At 40.4% G+C, this 23,615-nt stretch overlaps 1 protein-coding gene across 3 annotated transcripts; it reads right to left on the reverse strand.

Annotated features, from left to right (window-relative positions):
* Positions 1 to 17,209: 17,209 nt before the first annotated feature.
* LOC147861228 (uncharacterized) lies at positions 17,210 to 23,167 on the reverse strand. 3 transcript variants are annotated; one of them, XM_087323314.1, is made up of 7 exons: positions 22,210 to 23,167; positions 21,650 to 22,074; positions 20,349 to 21,538; positions 20,182 to 20,230; positions 19,852 to 20,096; positions 19,670 to 19,780; positions 17,210 to 17,627 (listed from the first exon to the last, which is right to left on the reverse strand). In XM_087323314.1, the coding sequence occupies exons 1-7, from the start codon at positions 22,904 to 22,906 to the stop codon at positions 17,402 to 17,404; spliced, it is 2,943 nt and encodes a 980-aa protein (XP_087179440.1). In that variant the 5' UTR covers positions 22,907 to 23,167; the 3' UTR covers positions 17,210 to 17,401. The 3 variants fall into 3 exon arrangements, with proteins under 3 accessions (XP_087179440.1, XP_087179439.1, XP_087179438.1); XM_087323313.1 differs by having other exon boundaries at positions 22,168 to 23,167; XM_087323312.1 differs by having other exon boundaries at positions 21,650 to 23,167.
* Between the last annotated feature and the right edge of the window lie 448 nt (positions 23,168 to 23,615).

Here is a 23,615-nt window from a genome sequence, read left to right on the forward strand (position 1 = left end):
CACGATCGGAGACGGGGTAGCCACGAACAACGACGTCCGGATAGAGGTGGCTACGGACATAACGAGCGGCGGTGCCGCGACCTTACACACACCGGTGTCGTAGTGTATTTTGTACACTACGTGAAAAACGTATATAGTATTAGATTCAATAAAAAAAATGAAGAAATAGAAGAAAATAGCAAAATAAATGGAACATGCATAGGGCAAGATTCGAACCTTGCACCTCCATGTTAATAATGTAATGTCTTACCATTACACTAGCATTTCATTAGTGTTAAAGCATAGATGTCCCACATAGAAAGGTAAATTCACGCTAGGATAAACATTAGAAAAACGTATAACAAAAGAAAAAGCTACACATACACATCTAGCGTGCATGATAAAAAACGCACAAGTTAGAAAAAGCATGATCACTTTAGATAAAGCATATAGTCTATCTATAGGAAAAGCATGGGGTCTATAGTTAGAGAAAAAGCATGGATTACTATACTAAGACTTCCTCATCACTACATAAGGATGGGAAGCACAATGTAATTGTGTGTGAAAAATATTTGGAAACTGGATATGTTTCTAAAAAACACCAATTAATAAACTATACTCGTGGGATTCACGAGAATTCTATATCATTCTCTTTCAACCGAAGTTTATATTCTTATATTCATATTGATTAATCTAATACAATACACTCGTGGGATTCACGAGTTTGCTATAACTCTTTCTTACAACATATTTATATTCTTATTAGCCTTAAAACTCTCCTCTTCCTAGTCCAAAACCCCAGCGGTTCCCACCCGACTCACGCAACGATCCGGAGCCGAAAGGCACGACACAGTTGGTGAACCCGACGTGAAGGCGGGTGGCAAGGAGATGGAGAATCAACAAGAGGCGATGAACATGATGATGATGATGTTCGAGAGAATGCTACAAGAACAACGCGAGATGTCGGAGATCACGACAGTAGTACAACGGCTCGTGCAACAGAACGGGCAATTCGATGGAAAGGACGTGTCACGCTATCTACGTGACTACAAAATGGAGATGTTGCGATATGGTATCTCAGAAAGATTGCAAGTGTTATCTTTCAACCGGGTGGCTACGGATGAGCTTCAAGAGAGAATCCACGAGATACAACAACAAAGCCCGATGTGGGAGTCCTTTGAAGAAGCTATACGAGACACATATGACTATCTAAGACCGAAGCGGACGAGGACATGGTCCACGAACGGCGGTCAACAGTGGGTGAAAAGCGGCCACCGACTACCACCGAAGGAGAGCTTGATGCGGAAGGGTTCGGAGATGCATGAAAAGTCGCAAGTCGACATTGAAGGGGAGCTTAAAACCGAACCAAAGTCGAGGCCAACAAAGGACGAGGAGGAGGAAGATCGAGGACGAAAGGGTATCCCCACACCGGTTCCAGAGACTTCGGCGGCTGTGCCCGTGCACCAACGTGAGACCGGAGAGACGGAATGTGTCGGTGGAAAAGTGGAGGACCGGAAGGGCAACGAGGAAGACAAAGTAAATGAGCACGAACGAAGGGATTCCTTCACCATTGTTTCGGAGACTTCGGTACTAGAGCCCGGGTGTCGACATAACACCGAAGATAAGGAAAGTGGTGGCAACGAAACGAAGGTCGAAGCCGATGCATACGAAGGAGAGATAGCCAAGGAGAACATGGCTATGGGTGAAACAACGGAAGATGATAATACCGAGGATTCCTACCCACTAATTCTAGAGACTTCGGCGGTTGTGTCCGAGAACCAACGTGAGACCGGAGAGACGGGAGGTGGCAACAAGGAAGGTAAAGTCGGAAGCCGGTTCGGATGGAAGATGATCCGTCTGAAATTCCGATGTAAACAAAAGCATGACAACGCGAAGGTCGGGTCTACGATGGGAGAAGCATGTAATACGGAGCACGCACTACGGCACCAAAAGAAGCACGTGCTACGGCGTAAAGAGAAGCACACGCTACGGCGCAAAAAGAAGCACGTGCTACGGTGCAAAAATAAGTATGCACTACGGGGTAATACGGCGCATGCACTACGATGGAATACGAAGCATGCGCTACGGCCTAATACGACGCATGCGCAACATCGAGAAATAAAGCATGCATTAAAGCCGCACAAGGACCTAACAGCGAGCGCGTATTCGGAGGTCGACATCGACGCGTGGGTAGAACCTACGGAAGACAAGCGCGGAGTGGAGAGAGACAACACACCGAGATGCTCAAGAGTACCACAAGGGACCATGACAACCACTCATGGCAATGCAAAGAATGAACAAAGAATATGGTGGATCGGATGGCGACAATGGTTCGGGTGGAAAGAATGGGTCTACTCAAAATGGAGAGACAAAGTTGACATAGCGGGACAAACGGAGGATGAAGGGGAGACAACGAGCATCGGCAACTTCGGCACATACTGGAGGATGTGCGGGTTCGGAGGGGGCGAGTGTCGTAGTGTATTTCGTACACTACGTGAAAAAGTAAAAATAATATAACCGATTTAATTACATATAAATAAATAAAATAAGAATATTAAGATATTTATCACCAATAAATAAAATAAGAATATCAAGATATTTATCACGTGCATAGGGCAAGATTTGAACCTTGTACCTCCACGTAGCTAAACTTCAACTTTACCATTATGCTACCTTATCTTTAGTGTTCTATAAATAGATTTAATAACTATAAGTGCTTTATTTGCGCCTACCTTTATTAAAAGGTAAATCATGTATTTTTAGAGTGCGTGAATATTTTTATAGAAAAACGCAAGCGACTAAAAAGTGACTCATGCACATCTAGCGTGCATGAGCACTATATTTAGCAAATAAAAGCAAGGATTAAAAAAGCATGTAGCTATGCTTAGTCTCTCCCATCACTACATAAGGATGGGGAGCACAATGTAATAGGTGTGTGAAATATTTGGGAAATTGGATATATTTCCTAAAACACCAATTAACAAACTATACTCGTGGGATTCACGAGATTTCTATATCATTCTCTTTCAACCGAAGTTTATATTCTTATATTCATATTGATTAATCTAATACAATACACTCGTGGGATTCACGTCGGGTTCACCAACTGTGTCGTGCCTTTCGGCTCCGGATCGTTGCGTGAGTCGGGTGGGAACCGCCGAGGTTTTGGACTAGGAGGAGGAAGAATTTGAGGCTAATCTAGTTATGAATATGAATAGATTATAAGAAAGAGATATAGAAACTTGTGAATCCCACAAGTATAATTGTTTTAGTTTATCTAAATCGTAGTAATAAATTGAAATAATTTAGAATAGATTAGAGTAGATTGAGAAAAGAGATCAAACCTTGTGAATCCCACAAGTATTACATTAATCAATATTTATGTAAGAATATGAATTTAGATTGAAAGAGATAGATTATCTTAAACTTCGTGAATCCCACGAGTATATTTTATTGATTGTTGGTGTTTTAGGAAATATATCCAATTTCCCAAATATTTCACACCCTATTACATTGTGCTCCCCATCCTTATGTAGTGATGGGAGAGACTAAGCATAGCTACATGCTTTTTTTCTAATATGTTCATGCACACTAAATATGCATGTGATGCTTTTCTAATCCTTGCTTTTATTTGCTAACGAGATTTCTATATCATTCTCTTTCAACCGAAGTTTATATTCTTATATTCATATTGATTAATCTAATACAATACACTCGTGGGATTCACGTCGGGTTCACCAACTGTGTCGTGCCTTTCGGCTCCGGATCGTTGCGTGAGTCGGGTGGGAACCGCCGAGGTTTTGGACTAGGAGGAGGAAGAATTTGAGGCTAATCTAGTTATGAATATGAATAGATTATAAGAAAGAGATATAGAAACTTGTGAATCCCACAAGTATAATTGTTTTAGTTTATCTAAATCGTAGTAATAAATTGAAATAATTTAGAATAGATTAGAGTAGATTGAGAAAAGAGATCAAACCTTGTGAATCCCACAAGTATTACATTAATCAATATTTATGTAAGAATATGAATTTAACTTCGTGAATCCCACGAGTATATTTTATTGATTGTTGGTGTTTTAGGAAATATATCCAATTTCCCAAATATTTCACACCCTATTACATTGTGCTCCCCATCCTTATGTAGTGATGGGAGAGACTAAGCATAGCTACATGCTTTTTTTCTAATATGTTCATGCACACTAAATATGCATGTGATGCTTTTCTAATCCTTGCTTTTATTTGCTAAATATAGTGCTCATGCACGCTAGATGTGCATGAGTCACTTTTTAGTCGCTTGCGTTTTTCTATAAAAATATTCACGCACTCTAAAAATACATGATTTACCTTTTAATAAAGGTAGGCGCAAATAAAGCACTTATAGTTATTAAATCTATTTATAGAACACTAAAGATAAGGTAGCATAATGGTAAAGTTGAAGTTTAGCTACGTGGAGGTACAAGGTTCAAATCTTGCCCTATGCACGTGATAAATATCTTGATATTCTTATTTTATTTATTGGTGATAAATATCTTAATATTCTTATTTTATTTATTTATATGTAATTAAATCGGTTATATTATTTTTACTTTGTCCTAGAGGCTCCTACGGTCAGCCTGAGTGCCGGCGTGAGTCCTAGAGCTATGGGTGGTGGCGATAGCAAGGTGGGCAACTGAGACGATGACATGGAAGAGACAGCGGCAAGCGTAATCGAGGCTTGCGCGATCGGAGGTGGGGTAGCCGCGGACAACGACGTCCGGACGGAGGCGGCTACGGACACAACGAGTGGTGGTGCCGGGTCCTTACCCACATCGATCCTAGAGGCTCCGGCGGTCGGCCCGAGTGCCAACGTGAGTCCTAGAGCGACGTGCGATGGCGACGACAAGGCGGGCAACCGAGACCAAGACGACGACGAGGAGAACGAGGAAGAGATAGCCACGGACCACGGTGTTCGAACGAAGGTGGCTATGAACATGACATCGGCGAGTAACGGTATTGGGACTTTTCCCACACCTATTTTAGAGACTTCGGCGGTCGGCCCCAAGAGCCCACGTGAGACCGGAGAGACGGAAGGTGGCAGCGGCAAAGCGGACGATCAAAACGACAAAGAGGAAGGTCATAGCGGACAAAAGCAAGACCCCTCGACACCGGGGCCGGATACTTCGGTTGTTGCGCTCGAATGCCAACGTAAGACCGGAGAGAAGGACGGTGGCCGTGAGGAGGCATGGCCCGGAGCGAACATGTGCGAAGATGAGGATGCGAGGCCCAGAACGGGCATATACAAGAGGACCGACGGAGAGGTCGGGAGCGGCAAAGAGGAGAGAGTCATGGACCGACTCGACCGGAAGACGAAGCGAAGAAGAGTGAAGCGGGGGCCAGTCAACCGGGCCCAAACCGAAAGAAGCCGGCAAGACCGGGATTGTTTGATCGACTCCTTACTGGCCGATTACGGTTACGATGGAAACCGATGAGAGTGAGAAGGAGGCTAATTGGGCACAACCAATACGGATCGGTGAGAGGCCGAGAGCAAGGGGGACCCTCCTCGCCTATTCTAGAGACTTCGGCGGTTGCGGGTCAACATAAGACCGGAGAGACGACGGGTGGCGGCGAGGAGTCGGAGATAGGAACGGACGAGGCTACCAGAACGGGTACTCGGTGCGTGAAGACGGACGAGCACAGCCAAGACGCCAAGCCGGGGTCGGGAAGGGCTGTCGAGAAGCAAGCTCAACATGGTATGCGATGCTTATTGGGAAATAAGCTATAGTAGTTATTTAGCTACTTGTGAACATAAAGGAGAAACAACTAATTAGCTACTGACAGCTATTTAGCGACTGACAGCTATTTAGCTACTGATAGCTATTTAGCGACTGATAGCTAATTAGCTGCATACGTAAGTAACTTATTACTTAGGTAGAAAGTAAGAGAGTAAGAAAGAAGAAGAAGAAGATATACAGGAAGTAGAACTCTGAGAGAGAGATAGTGAGTATAGAGAAAAAGAACTCAGAGAGTGAGAGCAAGAGAGAGAAACAAACGAGAGCAAGTAGAGCTCTGCGCATAATGAAATAGAAGAAGTTTTGGCTGCTACAGAGGTAAGTCTCCTTCCCCCTTCCCTTCTGTGTTTGAGCACTAAACGATCTAGCACACCACGATCCGCCGCGCACATAAGAAGAGCTCGAGTGCCTTCTTCACGTTTTATTAACATGGTATCAGAGCGGAGTTGCTCATAAAGAAGAGTACAAAAGTGCATAGATCTGAGAAAGGTATTTCTCTGTTTGCTGATCTGAATTAGAAAGTTACTTGTTGAAGTAATCGTAGCAGAAACCCTTGTTTGGAAGAGATAATGGCTGCAGAGAATGCGGGCCAAATAGTTACAGAGAAACTAGATAAAAACAATTTCCCGGCGTGGAAATTTAGAATGACAAATTTCCTAATGGGGAAAGGATACTGGGATTACATTGAAGGAGACCTAGAAGAGGCTCCGGAGATCCCAGAAGAAAATGCCACAGCAGCACAGATTAAAGCATTCAAAGATTGGAATCAAGGGGCAAGGAAGGTAATGCATTGGCTCTCACTTAGCATCTCAGATTCGATGCTTGGGCACATACAGGATGCTATGCTCCCAAAAGAAGCTTGGGACAGTTTGGTAAAACTGTTTGCAGTAAACACAAAAGCTAGAAAGCTACAGTTGAAGACTGAGCTAAATACCTTAGAAAAAGGTAAGATGTCAATAAATGAGTATGCCTTGAAAATAAAGAGCATATGTGAATCACTTGCTTCTATCAATGTAAAGATAGAAGATGATGATAAGGTAGAAATATGCTTGAGAGGCTTGGGACCTCAATACAAAAGCTTTAAAACCTCTATGCTTACAAGGGATAGTATCCCAAGTTTCTCAGATCTGGTTTCAATGCTTGTAGTAGAAGAAAGGAATCTGATGGATGATGTAAATAAAGGAAATCTTGAGAATGAGGGGCAAGCCCTATATAATAGTGCTGGAAGAGGCCGAGGAAGAGGCCATGGAAGATTTGGCTCAGCAAGAACCAACAATAATGGTTATCAAGGAAGAGGACAACAAACCATTAGAGGAAGAAACAACAACAGAGGCAGGGGGAGCAACCAAGGTAGAGGTAAGCAAACATATGTAAATGATGATGGCTGTTGGTATTGTGGAAAACCAGGCCACACACAAGCTGAATGTTACAAGAAGCAAAATGATGAGAAAAGAGGAAAGAGTCAGCAGAATAACTATGCCCAAACTAGTGAAGATTGTGAAAAAGATGGTGCATTTGTGGTACAACATGAGATAGCAGCAGTGGCTGAAAGCTCACAGAAATGTAATGAAGAGTTTACATGGTATGTAGACTCGGGGGCATCTAACCATATGACTGGACATGCAAACTGGTTTGAAAGGTTGAGAGAACCAGAGATTCCTGGCTATGTACAGACGGGTGATAATAGTACTCACCAAATAGAACATGTTGGAGATATTCCATTGTGGGAAGAAAAAGGAAAGACTAAGTATATGTTGAATGTAATGCATGTTCCAAATCTTGCTAAGAATCTGATTTCTGTTGGACAGATAGTAGAGCAAGGTATGCAAGTAAAGTTTAAGCAAAGTGGATGCTATATAGAAAAGAATGGGAAGCTCATTGCAAAAGGAAAACGACAAGGAAGAATGTTTATTTTGGATGTTGACATGCCTAGACAGATTTCAGCTATGTTTGCAAATGGAATGAGTGTAGTCTCAGATGTGGAAATGTGGCATAAAAGGATTGGCCACATAAGTATGCAAACCCTAAAGAATATGTTGAGAAAAGATGCAGTGGCTGGACTACCAAAACTGAAAAATTGTGAAATGGGAAAGATATGTGAAGCATGTCAATATGGAAAGCAAAATAGGTTGCCATTCCCTCATGAAAGACATGTAAGTAAAAATTTGTTGGATTTGGTACATACGGATGTATGGGGACCAACTAAGAATGCATCTATCGGTGGCTGCAGATTTTATGTAACTTTTATTGATGATTGCTCAAGGAAAACATGGGTGTACTTCATGAAAGAGAAAAGTGAAGTGTTTGAATGTTTTCGTAAGTTTTAATGCATGGTAGAAAAGCAGGCAGGTACAAGAATAAAATGTTTAAGATTTGATGGAGGAGGAGAGTATTTCTCCAATGAATTTTCTGATTTTCTATGCAATCAGGGAATAAGAAGACAGTTCACATGTAGATATACTCCACAGCAAAATGGAGTTGCTGAGAGGAAAAACAGAACATTGGTGAACATTGCAAGGGCTTTGATGACAGAGAAGAATATGCCATTGTACTATTGGGCAGAAGCTGTAAATACAGCAAATTATATTCTAAATAGATGTATAACATCGGGAGTACATGAAGCAACTCCTGAAGAGTGTTTCTATGGAAGGAAACCTAGTATAGAACACTTAAAAGTGTTTGGATGCCTTGCATATGTACATGTGCCTGCAGAAGTAAGAAGTAAGCTGGATCCAAAGGCAGAAAAATGTATTTTTGTTGGCTATTCAGAAGAACAAAAAGGGTATAGATGCTATAACCCTGTAACAAAGAAGATTGTGACAAGTAGGGATGTAATCTTTGATGAGTTAGTCAGCTGGTATAGTCCAAAACAGAATCCAGAGACTGATGAAGACAATGAGATTGAAGACAAAGACAAATCTGAAAATGTAGAAGACTGCCACAGAGATGGAAGCAAGGTTGGACAGCAAAGTCCAACATCAACAGAATGTTCTGGACCATCAAAAAGCTTAGATGGTAAATCTGATTCAAATTCTTGGAGTGGAAAAAGTGGAGGACACAAAAAATGTGATGATAAAAAAGGAAAACAGAAAATGCCAAAGTATGAAATGTTGGATGACTTGTCTAAAAACATGGAAGATGAGGATTCAGATGTGTCATTGGATGATCTTCTTGGTATAAGAGGATTGAAAATCCCTGGTATGGAAAAAGCATTGAAGGATGCAAATCAGAAACTGAGAAGATCAGATAGAGAGAAAAAAACTGTTGAAAGATTTGGTTATGATACATACATGGCTATGCATTATGCATACATGTCTAAGGTGGTACAGATCCCTGATCCAAGTAGTTTTGATGAGGCTAAAACTGAGAAGAAATGGGTGGACGCAATGCAAGAAGAGATTGATGCATTGGCTGAAAACAGAACATGGGATTTGGTGAAGTTACCAAAAGAAAAAAATGTGGTAGGTTGCAAATGGGTCTACAAGACAAAGCATGATTCCAGTGGGAATGTAAGTAGACATAAAGCAAGATTGGTTGCAAAGGGATATGCCCAAATGCAAGGAATTGATTATGATGAGACATTTGCACCGGTTGCAAAGATGGCAACATTGAGGACATTACTGGCTGTAGGTGCAGCCAGAAGATGGTTTCTCCATCATATGGATGTAAAAAATGCCTTTTTACATGGTAACTTGGAAGAAGAAGTGTATATGTGTCAACCACCAGGTTTTGAAGATAGGAAGCATCCAGATTATGTATGTAAGCTGAAAAAGGCTCTCTATGGACTGAAACAGGCACCAAGAACATGGCACAGAGAACTTTCAGATTATCTGAAAAAACTTGACTTCAAAATGTCAAAGGCTGATTCATCATTGTATGTTAAAAGGAAAGATGATTGTATGGTTGTGATTCTGATTTATGTTGATGATCTCATCATTGGAGGTGATTTCATGGATGAGATAAGTAAGCTGAAAAGAAATTTGGAAATGAAATTTCATATGAAAGATTTGGGAGATCTGAGATATTTTTTGGGTATTGAAATCATCAGATCTGAAAGTGGTATATGTGTGTTGCAAAGACAATATGCAACAACTATGTTGAAAAAGTATGGTATGCTTGGATGCAAACCTATTGGAGTACCACTAGATAAAAACTGCAAATTGAGGGCTGATTTGGGAGCCAAAATAGAAGATGTAAACATGTACAGGTCTATGGTGGGCAGCCTTATTTATTTGACCATAACAAGACCTGATTTGAGTTATGCAGTTGGATTAGTCAGCCAATTTATGCAACAGCCAACAAAGCCGCATTTGGACTGCATTAGAAGAATTCTGAGGTATGTAAAAGCTACTCAGAACTATGGATTGTTTTACAGGGCTGATTTGGACATAAATCTGGAAGGATATACAGATGCTGATTGGGCTGGAAGCCAAACAGATAGAAGATCCACAAGTGGATATATCTTTACATTGGGAAGTGCAGGTATTTCATGGAGTAGCAAGAAACAAGCTATTGTTGCATTGTCTAGTACTGAAGCTGAGTACAGAGGAGCTGCCATAGCCACTTGTGAAGAGGTATGGATTAGAAGATTGCTTGCTGATTTGGGAGAGTATATAGAAGGTACTGTCACAATCTGGTGTGACAACATGAGCAGCATTCAACTTGCAAAGAACCCTGTGTTCAATGCAAGAACAAAGCACATTGAAGTGCATTATCACTTTGTTAGAGAAAAAGTGATTGAAGGAGAAGTTGATCTGGTGTATGTGAATACAAATCAGCAGGTTGCTGATATTCTCACAAAGGGATTGAGTGTGGAAAAGCATACACAGTTTCGGAACATGATGGGAGTTGTAGACATTGATATGATGGTTGAAAAGCATCATGAAAAAGAAGTTGTAGATAACCCCAAGAAAGGATAAGTTGAGCTTGAGGGGGAGTGTTGAGAAGCAAGCTCAACATGGTATGCGATGCTTATTGGGAAATAAGCTATAGTAGTTATTTAGCTACTTGTGAACATAAAGGAGAAACAGCTAATTAGCTACTGACAGCTAATTAGCTACTGACAGCTATTTAGCGACTGACAGCTATTTAGCTACTGACAGCTATTTAGCTACTGACAGCTATTTAGCGACTGATAGCTAATTAGCTACAGGCAGCTAATTAGCTGCATACGTAAGTAACTTATTACTTAGGTAGAAAGTAAGAGAGTAAGAAAAAAGAAGAAGAAGATATACAGGAAATAGAACTCTGAGAGAGAGATAGTGAGTATAGAGAAAAAGAACTCAGAGAGTGAGAGCAAGAGAGAGAAACAAACGAGAGCAAGTAGAGCTCTGCGCATAATGAAATAGAAGAAGTTTTGGTTGCTACAGAGGTAAGTCTCCTTCCCCCTTCCCTTCTGTGTTTGAGCACTAAACGATCTAGCACACCACGATCCGCCGCGCACATAAGAAGAGCTCGAGTGCCTTCTTCACGTTTTATTAACAAGGGCTACGGCAACAAAGGGAGAAGAGGCCAACGCGGAGGTCGGGACTACGGCGGGAGAAGCGTGTAACACGAAGCATGCATTACGGCGTAAAACGGAGCATGCACTATGGCCGGCGAAGGGCCAAGAAGCAAGCATGCAGCCGGAAGGGCGGTAACGAGTGACCGACAACGGCGGACCGGTCGAGCCTTTGAGAGGCAAGCACGTTGCAAGAGACAGAGCGGTGAGTTGCCGGGATCGGCAGATGAACGATGAAAGCGGAGGATGGTGCGCGGAGAGCAAAGAGTTATGCACCGGGGAGAGAAAAAGCGGCGTCTCGGAGGACGTGCGGGGCCAAGCGGGCCAAGAGGATGCGAGTCGGGATGAAGCGGTAACGAGAGCCGTGAAGAACCCCGACACGAAGGTCGGGATGACAATACGCTCTACTACGAGAGAGCACGGAGAGCAAGGGAGAATTGAGGTGCGCGTAATGGGGTCACCTAAGGACCAAAGAATGAGCGTGCATTCGGGGGAGCTACAACGAGTGACCGACGATGACGGTCGGAGGAAGCCTTTGAGAGGCAAGCACGGGACGACGGACGGTGCAGCGAGACGCCAAGATCTGACGGGAACTCAACGCTCCTTATGTGCAACGTTCGGCCACAACTAGAAGTTAGAATGATACACAGAAAGCGGGAAATGAAACACGACACAAAGAAGAGGAAGATATACAGGAGGTTTACGTGGAAAATCCCAAACTAGGGGAAAAAACCACGGCAGCCCACAGGCTGCAAATTATCACTATGTTGGAATGTACAAACAGTGAGTTCACGGAGGCAACGACCTCGTGCTCACGATCTTCGCCACAGACGGCGGTTACAACAGAGGCAACGACCTCTTTCTCTCTCTCTGTATAGTTACACACTCTCTCTTTTCTTGCACCAACAAGAAATGACAACAACTACTAAAAGTTTGCCCTAAGTCATATTTATACTAATATGAATTTTCGGCTATTTACAAATATAGCCTCGATGGACTCTCAGAAACATATTTACGAATATGTCTCTTCATCCGGTTCATACTGGGTCTGCACCATCCGGCTCTCCGAAGCCGGGTACTCCTCATCCGGTTCATATCGGGTCTGCACCATCCGGCTCTCCGTAGCCGGGTACTCCTCATCCGGTTCATACCGGGTCTGCACCATCCGGCTCTCCGAAGCCGGGTACTCCTCATCCGGTTCATACCGGGTCTGCACCATCCGGAGGGACCTGTCTCCCAACAAACTCCCCCTTCACTCCGGCATGGGGTGTCTTACCAGTCCGATCCTCTTCCGACATGCGTCCAACTTGTCGGGTGTCAGCACTTTGGTCAACATATCTGACCCGTTCTCGACCGTGTGGATCTTCGTCAGTGCGAACTCCTGGTCATCTACTCTTTCCCGGATCCAGTGATACCTCCGCTGGATATGCTTCGTCCGGGAATGGTAGGCCGCATTCTTAGCAAGGTGGATGGCACTTTGACTGTCGCAATAGAGTCGGTATTCCTCTTGCCGGATACCGAGCTCTCCGATGAAGTCCTTCATCCATAATATTTCCTTGCCGGCTTCCACAGCCGCCATGTACTCCGCCTCTGTGGTTGACAAACCAGAGAGGCTAATGGATGAATGGAGTCTTTTAACACAAGAGTTTGGGAAACTCAAAAATTATATTTCTAAGTATAGAATAATCATGTTGCAAATAACTAATATGGATGGTTTTGACAGGTTGCATTGTTTTGTCTATGATTACGACCATCTGTGACGAAAGAGGTAGAGAAGCTTGAACTAGCTAGCTTGGAGGAGGCAATCCATATAGCGAAGTGTGTGGACGACGATTGCGAGGCCCCCCAACACAAGCATGACTCCATGGAGAAAGGAGGAATAGCAAGACCTTGCGATCCAACAAGGAATGTGTCGCCAAGCAAGGTGAGTGAGTGAATCACTCCCTCAAACCCCTTGATTGGGAGCTACATACAACAGATGTCCCGATTTGACCAAGGTTGCTTCAAGTGTGGTGGACCACACTTAGCTCGCGTAGCTCGACAGTACCCTATGCTAGAAGAGGGTTCCTATCTAGTGGGCAGACGCACGAGTCGAAATGGACAAAGAAGACGAAAAGGAACAATCCTTTAGAGCTTGAGTTCATCAAGCTTACAAAATTGTGTTAGGAACTTTGATGTCTCGAACCGCACCTTGTGTTGCTTGAGCCACTCTCAACGTTTTGGTCTACATCCCTTCAACGCCTTTCATCCATCTTCCCGGTGCCCACATTGCTCATCCACCTTGGTTGAGTAAACCTTGGCCAGACTGCTCAATCTTTTGCTCTAATGCCCTTTTGAGGCCTTTTCTCCATCTTTCTTCCACTTTGCTCCCTCACCTCGGTTGACCACACCTTCATTGAAGCCACCTTCACTTGGACTCGAGCCACAGACAGATGTTGCAGAAAAGGTACGTGATATGCTACAGAAATACAAACGTAAAGTCCAGTTATGCTCCTTTAATTCCACAGTAAAATCTTGATAACCAGCTTGCAGCTAAAGACTCACCAAAGAAGGCGGCCGATGAGTTAGATTTAAGGATATATCTAGTGTAGTGCAGAGCACAGGCTATATCAATATAAGGGTGGATTATGGGGTGAACAGACTTTAAAGGATGGCGAAGAACAAGGAGTTCGAAATGTGGCAATTGTAACAACAACCAACTTACCATGGATGATGGGAATTGCTATAAATCCTCTTTTTCGTGCAACATATCTAGCTAAGAACAGGAAGAAGGTTGTAACCTTGCTCATTCCATGGTTGTGCAAGGATGACCGAGGTCTTCTATACCAGCACAATATGTGCTTTGATTCACCAGAGGAACAAGAAGCATATATATTCTCAACTAGCTTGAGGCAAGAGTACCTAGATTCAAATCTAATTTCAAGCTGGTTTCCAACTCACAATTTTGTAAGCTTGACGGGACTCATCGCAACTCACATTTTCGTTTTGTCGCAATTCTTGGGACTTGTAATATTTTTGAGTTCTAAATAACAAAAGAGCATTGTGTCCCATGTTTGGTCTCCACAACATGTTCTTGTGTGCAATAAGTCTAATAGTGCTTTTGGGAAATAACAACATACGTGTTCATACATTATACACAAGGGTGGGGAATTTATATAGTAACCCCAAATAGCACCCTCTACATATTCAAACTTAAAAGTTGTTTTGTTTGTTCTTGTGTGCAATAAGTCTAATAGTGCTTTTGGGAAATAACAACATACGTGTTCATACATTATACACAAGGGTGGGGAATTTATATAGTAACCCCAAATAGCACCCTCTACATATTCAAACTTAAAAGTTATTTTGTTTTCACATTACCTCTTTAGATAGTCATTTTCAGATACCAATGAATACTTGTGCAAGCACATGTTAAGGCTTGACGCCATGATAAGAGAATACTTGAGATTTTATATTTTTTATGAAAATCACATAATAACTTTTGGGTGCTCATGATATAGACCATTGGATACAATAAAAACCCCAGCAAAACACATTATTTTTAGATATTTCAACAGATAATTGCTGTTTTTATAATATTTTTCTTAAATGTTAAATCTTGACTACATGCATAAACAAGAGGTCATTCATTAATTAGCTTTTGAATTGGTCTTAATAGCTTAGAGAAATACTAAATTTGCAAGACAACATTATAATTGGTCTCTACTAATTAAAAAAATATTCAGCTTTTTTAGTAGATATTGCAATTAGTTGGAAAACAAATGTTGTAGGTTTATGCCACTGTTTAATCTATAGCAACAAAGAACAAGGGTACGATAGTGGCATCATCAAGTTCCACAAATCTCTTCATTCTTATGTATTTTTTTGGATTTTAACCAGCACATGCATATGCTGATAATTTTCTAATGTCAATTATCATTACAATTTCTAACATTACATGTTCTATTAGCACTCACAATCTTCATATCACTAGTATATACAACATTAGATGCTCCAACATTCCTCAAGAATAGAGAACATTCAACCAAGGTTTGCCAATCATTCATTCCCACTTCGGTTTGATGTTTGCGAGGACTCCACAAACAATTAACATACGTCACATTGAACTAACTACAAATGCAAATATTATGATCACATGGTCTACAGCGTACGCCCTTTAATTTATTCAAACGTTTCAGAACATTATCCATATGTTCATTATTGAATAGAAGATGCAAAACATATACAACAGCCATCATATTAAGGGTATACCTATTATACCCTGCTGATATTTGAAAATATATTGGTGATCCTGTCATAAAAGAGAGCATGTAATTAATGTAGCTAAGTGATAATCTTTCTCGATTAATAAAAACCTCTCTACTTCCTCAACTGAAGTGCTTCACTCACCCTTCTCATCTTCTTATGAATTTGGACTCACTGGAACTCGATTTCACATCCAGTCATAAAAGAAGTACGTAATTAATGTAGGTACGTGATCATCTTTCTTGATTAATAAAAACTTATCTTTACTTCATCAACTGAAGTGCTCACTCACCTCATCTTCTTATGAATTTGGACTCACTGGAACTTGATTTCACATCCAGGAAGCAAGACTGTTCCTCAAGAAGGAAGTTAGGAAGTTGCCATCATGTTGAGTATCCATTAGCTCTAAAGCTATCAATAAAGTTATTTTTGAATAAGCCATGTCTTGTTCATGCTTCAAACGATCACCTTTTCAAAATAGTATCTTAGCCCATTCATGACTTTTAAATGACTTCAGGTAGGGCATGATGTATAAGGACCTTGTAAGACAACTTCACAATTACACACATCAAACGGCATGATGTATCAGGACCTTATAAGACAACTTCACAATTACATACATTAACCCAATGCTACTGGACTGAAACACATACCAATCCAAGAGCCTATCGGCTTTGGCTCTTCCAATCTAGAGACCATTGGCTATACAATGTCAGCAATGACCCTTGGCAATTCAAAACAAGTCATAGAGGGCCCTCTAGACCAATTTCAAGAATTATGAGGCAAATAAAAATATAAAATAGAATATTTATTTCAGAATATAAACAAGATGGGTATAATATTACTATTGCTTTATGTAGTACCACAGATTTTATTGCTCATCTTGGTAGCTTCTCATACATATAGAAATAGAGTCAACCACACCTTTTATAAACAATGTTTGTTGTAGTTATGGCAAAAATATTGGTAATTCATGTCAAACATCTATCAGAATACACTTTTCAACAATGAGGGAAAAGATGATAGAACTCTCAACCTCAAGATTTCACTGTCATGGTTCTAATTGAAGATAATATATTAGGAGTAGGGTTCAAAGGTAAAGGTAAGAAGCTTCCTACTGTCGAAATGGTAAAATCTTATTGGTAAAAGGAAAGAGATGGGATGAAGCCTTGGTTTCCAAGTGTGTATTTCTTGCTCACAGAGAAAAGAAGGGTGGATACGTTTCAAAAAGTTAGACTCAGAGATTCCAACTCAAGATGAGTCCAATCCAACTATTAACTTTTTCCAGTTGATTTATATTATACCTGGTTAGTTCCAAAAGGCATCCAACTTTGTGAAACCTCCCTTATATTATTGTCTACTTGTACCCATGAAAGCCATTAGCCTTGATCCTCCAAATGTACAGATTTGACTTCTTATAAAATTGACCTTTTCATAACCTATCATGTTGGATTTTTAAAATGAACTTCACAAAAACCTAGTTTTAAGTAGAGTTTGGAATGCCATTTTTCATACAGTTCTAGTTGGTAAAAACACACTTTACCTCTGAGGCATCTGAACCCCATTGTGTCAAACTTGATTGTTGCTGCAGTAAGATTTTCTTCTGTGTTTCTCATATTAATATGGTGATACGTTTGTTCTTGAAAGAATTGTATCATCTATAAAGGATTAGCAAACATGTCCAATGGGGCCTCTAAAGGAGTTAGAACTGAAGATAGTTCAAGTCTCTCTAATTGTTTATGAACAAAACCAAAAAGTTAAAATAGGAAGTCAAAAAGGGCTTTAAAGAAACATTCCCCCTTAAGTCTACCTTTTACTTCTTCATGACCTACTAGTGAAGGGAAAAAGAGGCGAAGTTTTTCTATTTAATGAAGCCTATTTTTCTCACTTTCAATATGGAAATTCATTCATAAAGAAAGACATCTTCCTTCTGGTAAGGACAATGGCATAGGGAGCGCAATTACATACCTTTCAGGGGGCTCATGATACCCAATGTTATTATCTAAAGGCACATCATAGAAATCTACAACAAAATCACTTCCATGGTGTTTAGCTAATCTATTTACAGTTGCCAGTTTCTCCAGATCATAGATCTTTCGCCTTAGCTCCATCACAGTCATGAAACAATTGAGCCTGTTTCAAACCAAGTCAGATTGTAAGTATCTGGCAATAAGAGCAAAGAACTATTCATTTGGTTATTCATGTTTAGCAACAATAAAAACGATCACCATTTCACTGGCATAGACTTTGCAAAAGTGATGAAGTTATGCATGCACACTAAAAGTAGTGGAGTTCTATTAGGTTCTAAACATCATACATGCAATGTGTAGATTTGGAAATGACGGCAAAATATCATAGGACCTCATAGAGGAGATTTGTGGTCTCGTTTCAAGGTCTACCGGATTCATTCCCAAAGTCAAACATGGATAGTAATGGACAGGTAACACTAAGCCTTGGGATTAGCAACCTTGGATACCACTAATAGAAGTGAACTTCTCTTTAATGTAACTCTTTTGAAGTTTTGAGGGACAAGAATGTATAGAAGAAATTATGAGGATTATCAATTGGAATGTATATAAATAAGCATCATAGTTCAAGTTTCATGAAATATAGCATATAGTGTTAGAAAATCAGTGGGATGTGTCCTCTTTACAATTGATCATCAATCCCATTATAAGTTTGATTCAAGAAATCGGGTGCTGAAATAATAGATTCTGCTGGTAAGGTCACACGGAAAGGGGTAAGGCACAACAATCTCTACAACCTGAGCACACTTACAATCTCTACTGAACAGTGTACTAACACGAAGCAGTGGCATGAGAGATTTGGCATCTCAATGTTGCCACGTTGAAGGAGATGAAGATGTTGAGTATGTTAAATATAATCAATGATCGATCCCAAGTTGTCAGTTTATCGCCACATGTATTTTTAAAGTGCACAATTTGTGGTAGCACCCCAAATGAGTAGCGATTGTACAACCGACCATATGGATCACTGAGGGTCAATGTAAGATACCATAGATGAGAAGGACAGAATGTATTTAGGAAAGAGGGAAGTAAGGTAATGGGATTGACTAGTCAGTTCGATTAGGAGAATATTCTCTGTAGGTAATGTACTTAGTCTTGAAGCATGTGCCATTCATTTTACGATAAGTACTATCTAGCACTAGTTTGCATATGAAATGACAAGTCAGTTAACAGAAAAGGAATATCCCCACTACTATCAACTGACTCGCACATTTAATGTGACAATAAGACCAAACATACAATATAATATCCACCCTCTTTCTCTTACACAGCAGCTGTGAGTATCAACTGTGTCGACTAACTTTGTAGTTGACTAGTCTAGATTCCATCTAAGCTCTATTGTGTGCATGCACGGGAGGACTAACATTGTGAGGTACTCTCATATGTAATAGTAAGTTTGTATTGCCACCACGTCCAGACACACTTCCAATTAGCCCAATATCGGCTACTTGGACCAGATTAGCACACCAAGGATTTCTTGGCAGATGTACTGTGTTTACTATGGACCATGGCCATATTTTGCAAGATCATGTTCTGTTTGTCAATGTAAACAGAGCCCAAGGATAGGTTAAAAGAACTTTCAGGTAAGCCTCTGAGCTTGTTCCCTAAAGACCAAAAGCAGTTTATATTTCATGCACTTGGGCCACATCCATCTGGAAAACAGCTCCATAGCGCTTGTTATCAATAAATCAAGGTCATTACCTATCTGCGGCCCTGATATTCTTCTTTCACTAGAAAGACCACACCATCTTGGATTGGCCCATGTTGGAGATCTTTTGAGGGCAAAAGTTTCAGTCAATCTAACGTCATGTTAGTTATTCAGCTAAGCGGAAAATATGATACCTTATGCAGTTTTACTCTGGTTATACTTTCTTTGATGGCAAGAGAGATCTAGTTTGATTACATTATAGATCAAAAGTTGTCATTCTTTGAGCATTTGCATCCTTAATCTTTAGTTGGATTTCTATCACGACCATGTTAGCATAAATTTCAGTAGTAAAGAGATAGGAACCGGGAATAAGTCTCAGCTTCAGGACAGAATTCCAATTCCCTGGAAGTCTATGAGGTACAGGTCCATAAACCCACAGTCAATCTTTAAATTATTTCAGAATTGCAAAACCAGATGTATGGTCAGATATATGCAGTTACCTTGTAAGGCTAATATCCAATTTTTTTATCCTGTCCATAAATTTCACTACAAGCCGCATCATGGTAACATCCTTTTTCATACTTCTTGTTCTTGTATAATGTCGTCCATCCCTGTTAACAGAAATCTCAAATAAGTAAAACATCACAAATAGACTACATTGCAGACTATGAGGCAAACTCACGTGTTAGGGTTTCCCACATCCTTTTGTGAATTTTCAGGTTCTTTCTCAGTCCCTGATAATAGCACACATGCATCCTCTAATGCAGTTCTTGTAACGTTATATGTCAAACATTCAATATCTCCAGACTTGTTCCCTCGCATTAGGATTCTTGGGAATGGAAGGATCAGTTGTTGCACTAACTGTGTAGTAACCCTAAGCCTTCTCTTTGCTCTCCAGAAGGTTCCAGTATGGCTCTCTCCAGTATCCTGTCCAAATAGAAACTTATTTCAGTATTACTGGCAATTAACCATTAAGCATCTCCCATCAAAATGGTCGAAGGCTGAGATTAACCTTGTCTGGAAGACGGTTGGTAGCAGTAGCCCACATAAGTTCAGCCTTGCTGTGGTATAAACATCGATAAATTTACTTTCAACGTCAATCATAAAGCACATTTAACACATAAAACATTTTCATTTTAAATAGATTTTTGCACATGGTATAGAGGCAGTATCATCCACCTAATAGAAGGAAGCTGGCCTTTAGGTTGAGTTGCTCCTATGTGCCAGGGAACAAAGAGAGAGAATGACTTCTTCCTCTTCTTTGGGAGATCTGAGAATGTCACAGAATATCCATTTCTTGAAACTTGATGTTGAAATTGAGAAGATTGATCTGGCATAGATCCAGCGGTTGTTTTCGCAGAGAATTCAGAGTCCCCATCCATCAACCCAACAGTAGGACTGCGATATAATCCATTATCATATCCTATACCCTGGCTTTGGCTCCAATCCACCTGAGGTCGATAATTTAGCTCACTTCCATAAGCATAAGAATAGTGATAACCTGATGGTGGTTGTGACATTACCGATTGTTCATAACATATCGGATGTGATTGCCATGTGTCTGCATTCATAGGTGTTGCATTTGTGCTCATGATAGCATCATTCGAAAACAACTTCCTTTGTGAATGTCCACTGGTGCCTGTCAGTGAATTCTCTACCTTCTGTTTGATTTCGTGTGCAATGCCTGAGGTGGAGTTACTACATTGTTGCATGGCTTTTACTTCTTTAATACATACATGCTGACCTATTGGCATTAATGTGCCATTTTCTTGATAACGGAATGTTTCTTGTCCCACAATTGGAGGATATCCTTGATACAATTTTCTGTTTAATGACTTGTACGTTCTTGGTGCCCAAGCATGATAGTCACCCTGAGATTGTGCGCATGGATTAAAATGCCTTTCAGTATTAGAGCCTCTTTGAGAAATGCCAATGCTACCTTCAAGAGAAGAAGTGGCATCTGTAGGATCAATCAAAAACTCCTTCATGCTGACGTTTTCAATTGTGGAACAAGTGGCTCCAAATTGTGCATTTTCTGTAGCAATTGATACTGAAGGTTCATGATGCATGCGTAATCTCTTGTACATTCTTTCAATCTCTTCAGAGGTATGACTTTCTTGATCCATTTGATTTTCATAACTGGCCCTTGATACAGGGCTTATATTATGCGAGGCAGGAGGATTCATATTAACATCCTTGATTTCAGAGGATATTTTTAACTCGGATTTGGCATTATATGGAATTGAATTATAAGGCCTTCCAGAGCCTGCTTCTCGAAGTAATAAAGAACTATGACCATAATGGTATGGATTGTCTGATGCAGCCATGTGAACATGGAAAGATTCTCTTTGTTTCTTCATATGAGCACCCTATGTTAAATTCAAAGAAACAACTTCATATGAGTGTTATATCAAAAAATAATGTAGATAAACAAATTAAACTATGATGAATATCAAGTTCTCTTTTAACAAGGAAATCACCTCAATCTCCTTTTTCCATGGAGAACGTCCATCATCTTTATTTGAACTTGGCGGCATTGGCTTAATCTGTTCCTTAACATTACCGACATATTGAGCTAAATTATCCTGTTCATGGTTAGCATGAATTTCTTGACATTGTATGGTATTCGGATGATTTTGTTGACCCGATTCATTGTGTATATTTTCGGAATCCCCGGCCAACTCAATTGTGCTTTCAGAATAGTAGTTATTTTGATGTCCGATGTTGGTATTGCAGATAGGATTCTGGTAATCAGGTTGGAAATAATTCCCAAAATCTGGATGCGTCATGTAAGACTGGTAAAGATTGGAAGGGTGAATGTTTTGCTGCTGACCGTTGTCAATACCTTGGTGTTTGAATATTTGTCTCGATGGAGATTTCCAACCTTGATGATGTCTACTTCCATCTGTAAATGTGGATTCATCAACAGGAATATTCGTCTCATTTTTAAAATTACAATGTGTTTGCACAGAATTCGGATCAAATATTTGTGTATCACCTCCTGTGACATCAAACGGAGCAGCCTGATACTGTTGTACACCTGAGTTTTGCTCAAAGTAACCCTGGTTATTTTGATAGCTCAGCCCCATATGATGGCTATTCTGATCCATTGAATACCCTCGATTTTTTGACGGGATGTTTTCCAACATTGTGCTTTGGTGTACATCATGTGTGTAAAATGATGATCTCGATTCACTACCTGATTGGAATCCATTGGAGTAGGATGGATGTGTACCCACTGAGGAACTAACAGATGTATTTAAGCAGAATGGTGGATGAAATCCTGATCTTTGATCCCCACCCATAACAAAGCCATATGGGGGTTGCCCATTATTTACAGAATTATCCATGGACCCATTACCACCACCTAAATCAGTATGGTTTTCATTACTTTCAATTGATAGATCCCATACTGGGTCAGACTGAGGAGGTGTATCTGGTCCATGTAGAAGAGCTGAATATGAAGTCATCGAAGACTGTATGTATGGTTCGTGGTACAGATTTTGCTGTTTAGTAGGATCAGGATTTTGTGGCTGGAAATATAAAGACTGTTGCGGCATCTGCATCTCCGGATGTGCCATCCCTCTTGTGTAGCCAATAAATTGCTGCTCATAGTCTCCTTGCATATGACCTCTCCATGATTGCTGACTTCTGGAGAGATCATCATGTATATATTTATCACTTACATTGTCATAGTGACCACCCACATTGCTTGCACTTAAATGATGTGGAAACATGTTAGTACCAATCTAGATCACATTTATACATAATCAACTCAATTATGTCAGGCCATCTCAAAAGAATTTGAGATGAGATCAACCTCGAAGCTCTTGAGTGAACCATTGTAAGTCAAGACATCCAATCATCTGAACCCATTTCTGATGAGATATAACCACATATTAAGTTCCTCAAAGTCAATATCTTCAAATCGGTACAGCTAATTAGAAGCCACTGAAGATTCTTATTAATGTATTCATCTTACCACCCCATGTATCCAACTGAAATACAAAGAATTACAAAGAATGTCATTTGAAGTAATGAACACAATGATAAGGCAAATGAGATATACATTGCATACAATAATGCGCATATATATTTCTATAATCATAGCTTAAAATAAATCAATGGACTTCAGAAAACCTACCAATGCAATAGACATTAGTAAGAATGGTTTTGTACGTATATATTCTAAGATATCTAAAATCTCCAATAGGTTCACTGTGCTGCAAAAACAATAATACGTAAACAGTGACGGTAACTACAGAGACAGAGAGAATTAACGAAAAACAGGTGAATATTAGGCCAGCAGCCTTGCCCATTGTGAATGCTAAGGTTTGCATGTGAGATTTATCATGGATTGAATTTTCATATGCAAGATTTAGGATTTTGAAGAAAGAAAAGCAGCGGCAAAGCGAAAGCAAAAATGAGAAACATAGAGCAAGCCCT

Source organism: Azolla caroliniana, unplaced genomic scaffold, assembly GCF_043228905.1.
Source record: "Azolla caroliniana isolate FFs.n. ecotype wild unplaced genomic scaffold, voAzoCaro1.0.p SCAF_8, whole genome shotgun sequence".
NCBI classification, from domain to species: domain Eukaryota; kingdom Viridiplantae; phylum Streptophyta; class Polypodiopsida; order Salviniales; family Salviniaceae; genus Azolla; species Azolla caroliniana.

Coding starts and splice junctions, on each gene's coding strand:
- LOC147861228 (XM_087323312.1), bottom strand. CDS start 22,906: ATGTTTCCACATCATTTAAGTGCAAGCAATGTGGGTGGTCACTATGAC. Junction 20,231..20,348: donor GGCCAGCTTCCTTCTATTAG/GTGGATGATACT, acceptor TTTATACCACAG/CAAGGCTGAACTTATGTGGG. Junction 20,097..20,181: donor CCAACCGTCTTCCAGACAAG/GTTAATCTCAGC, acceptor CTATTTGGACAG/GATACTGGAGAGAGCCATAC.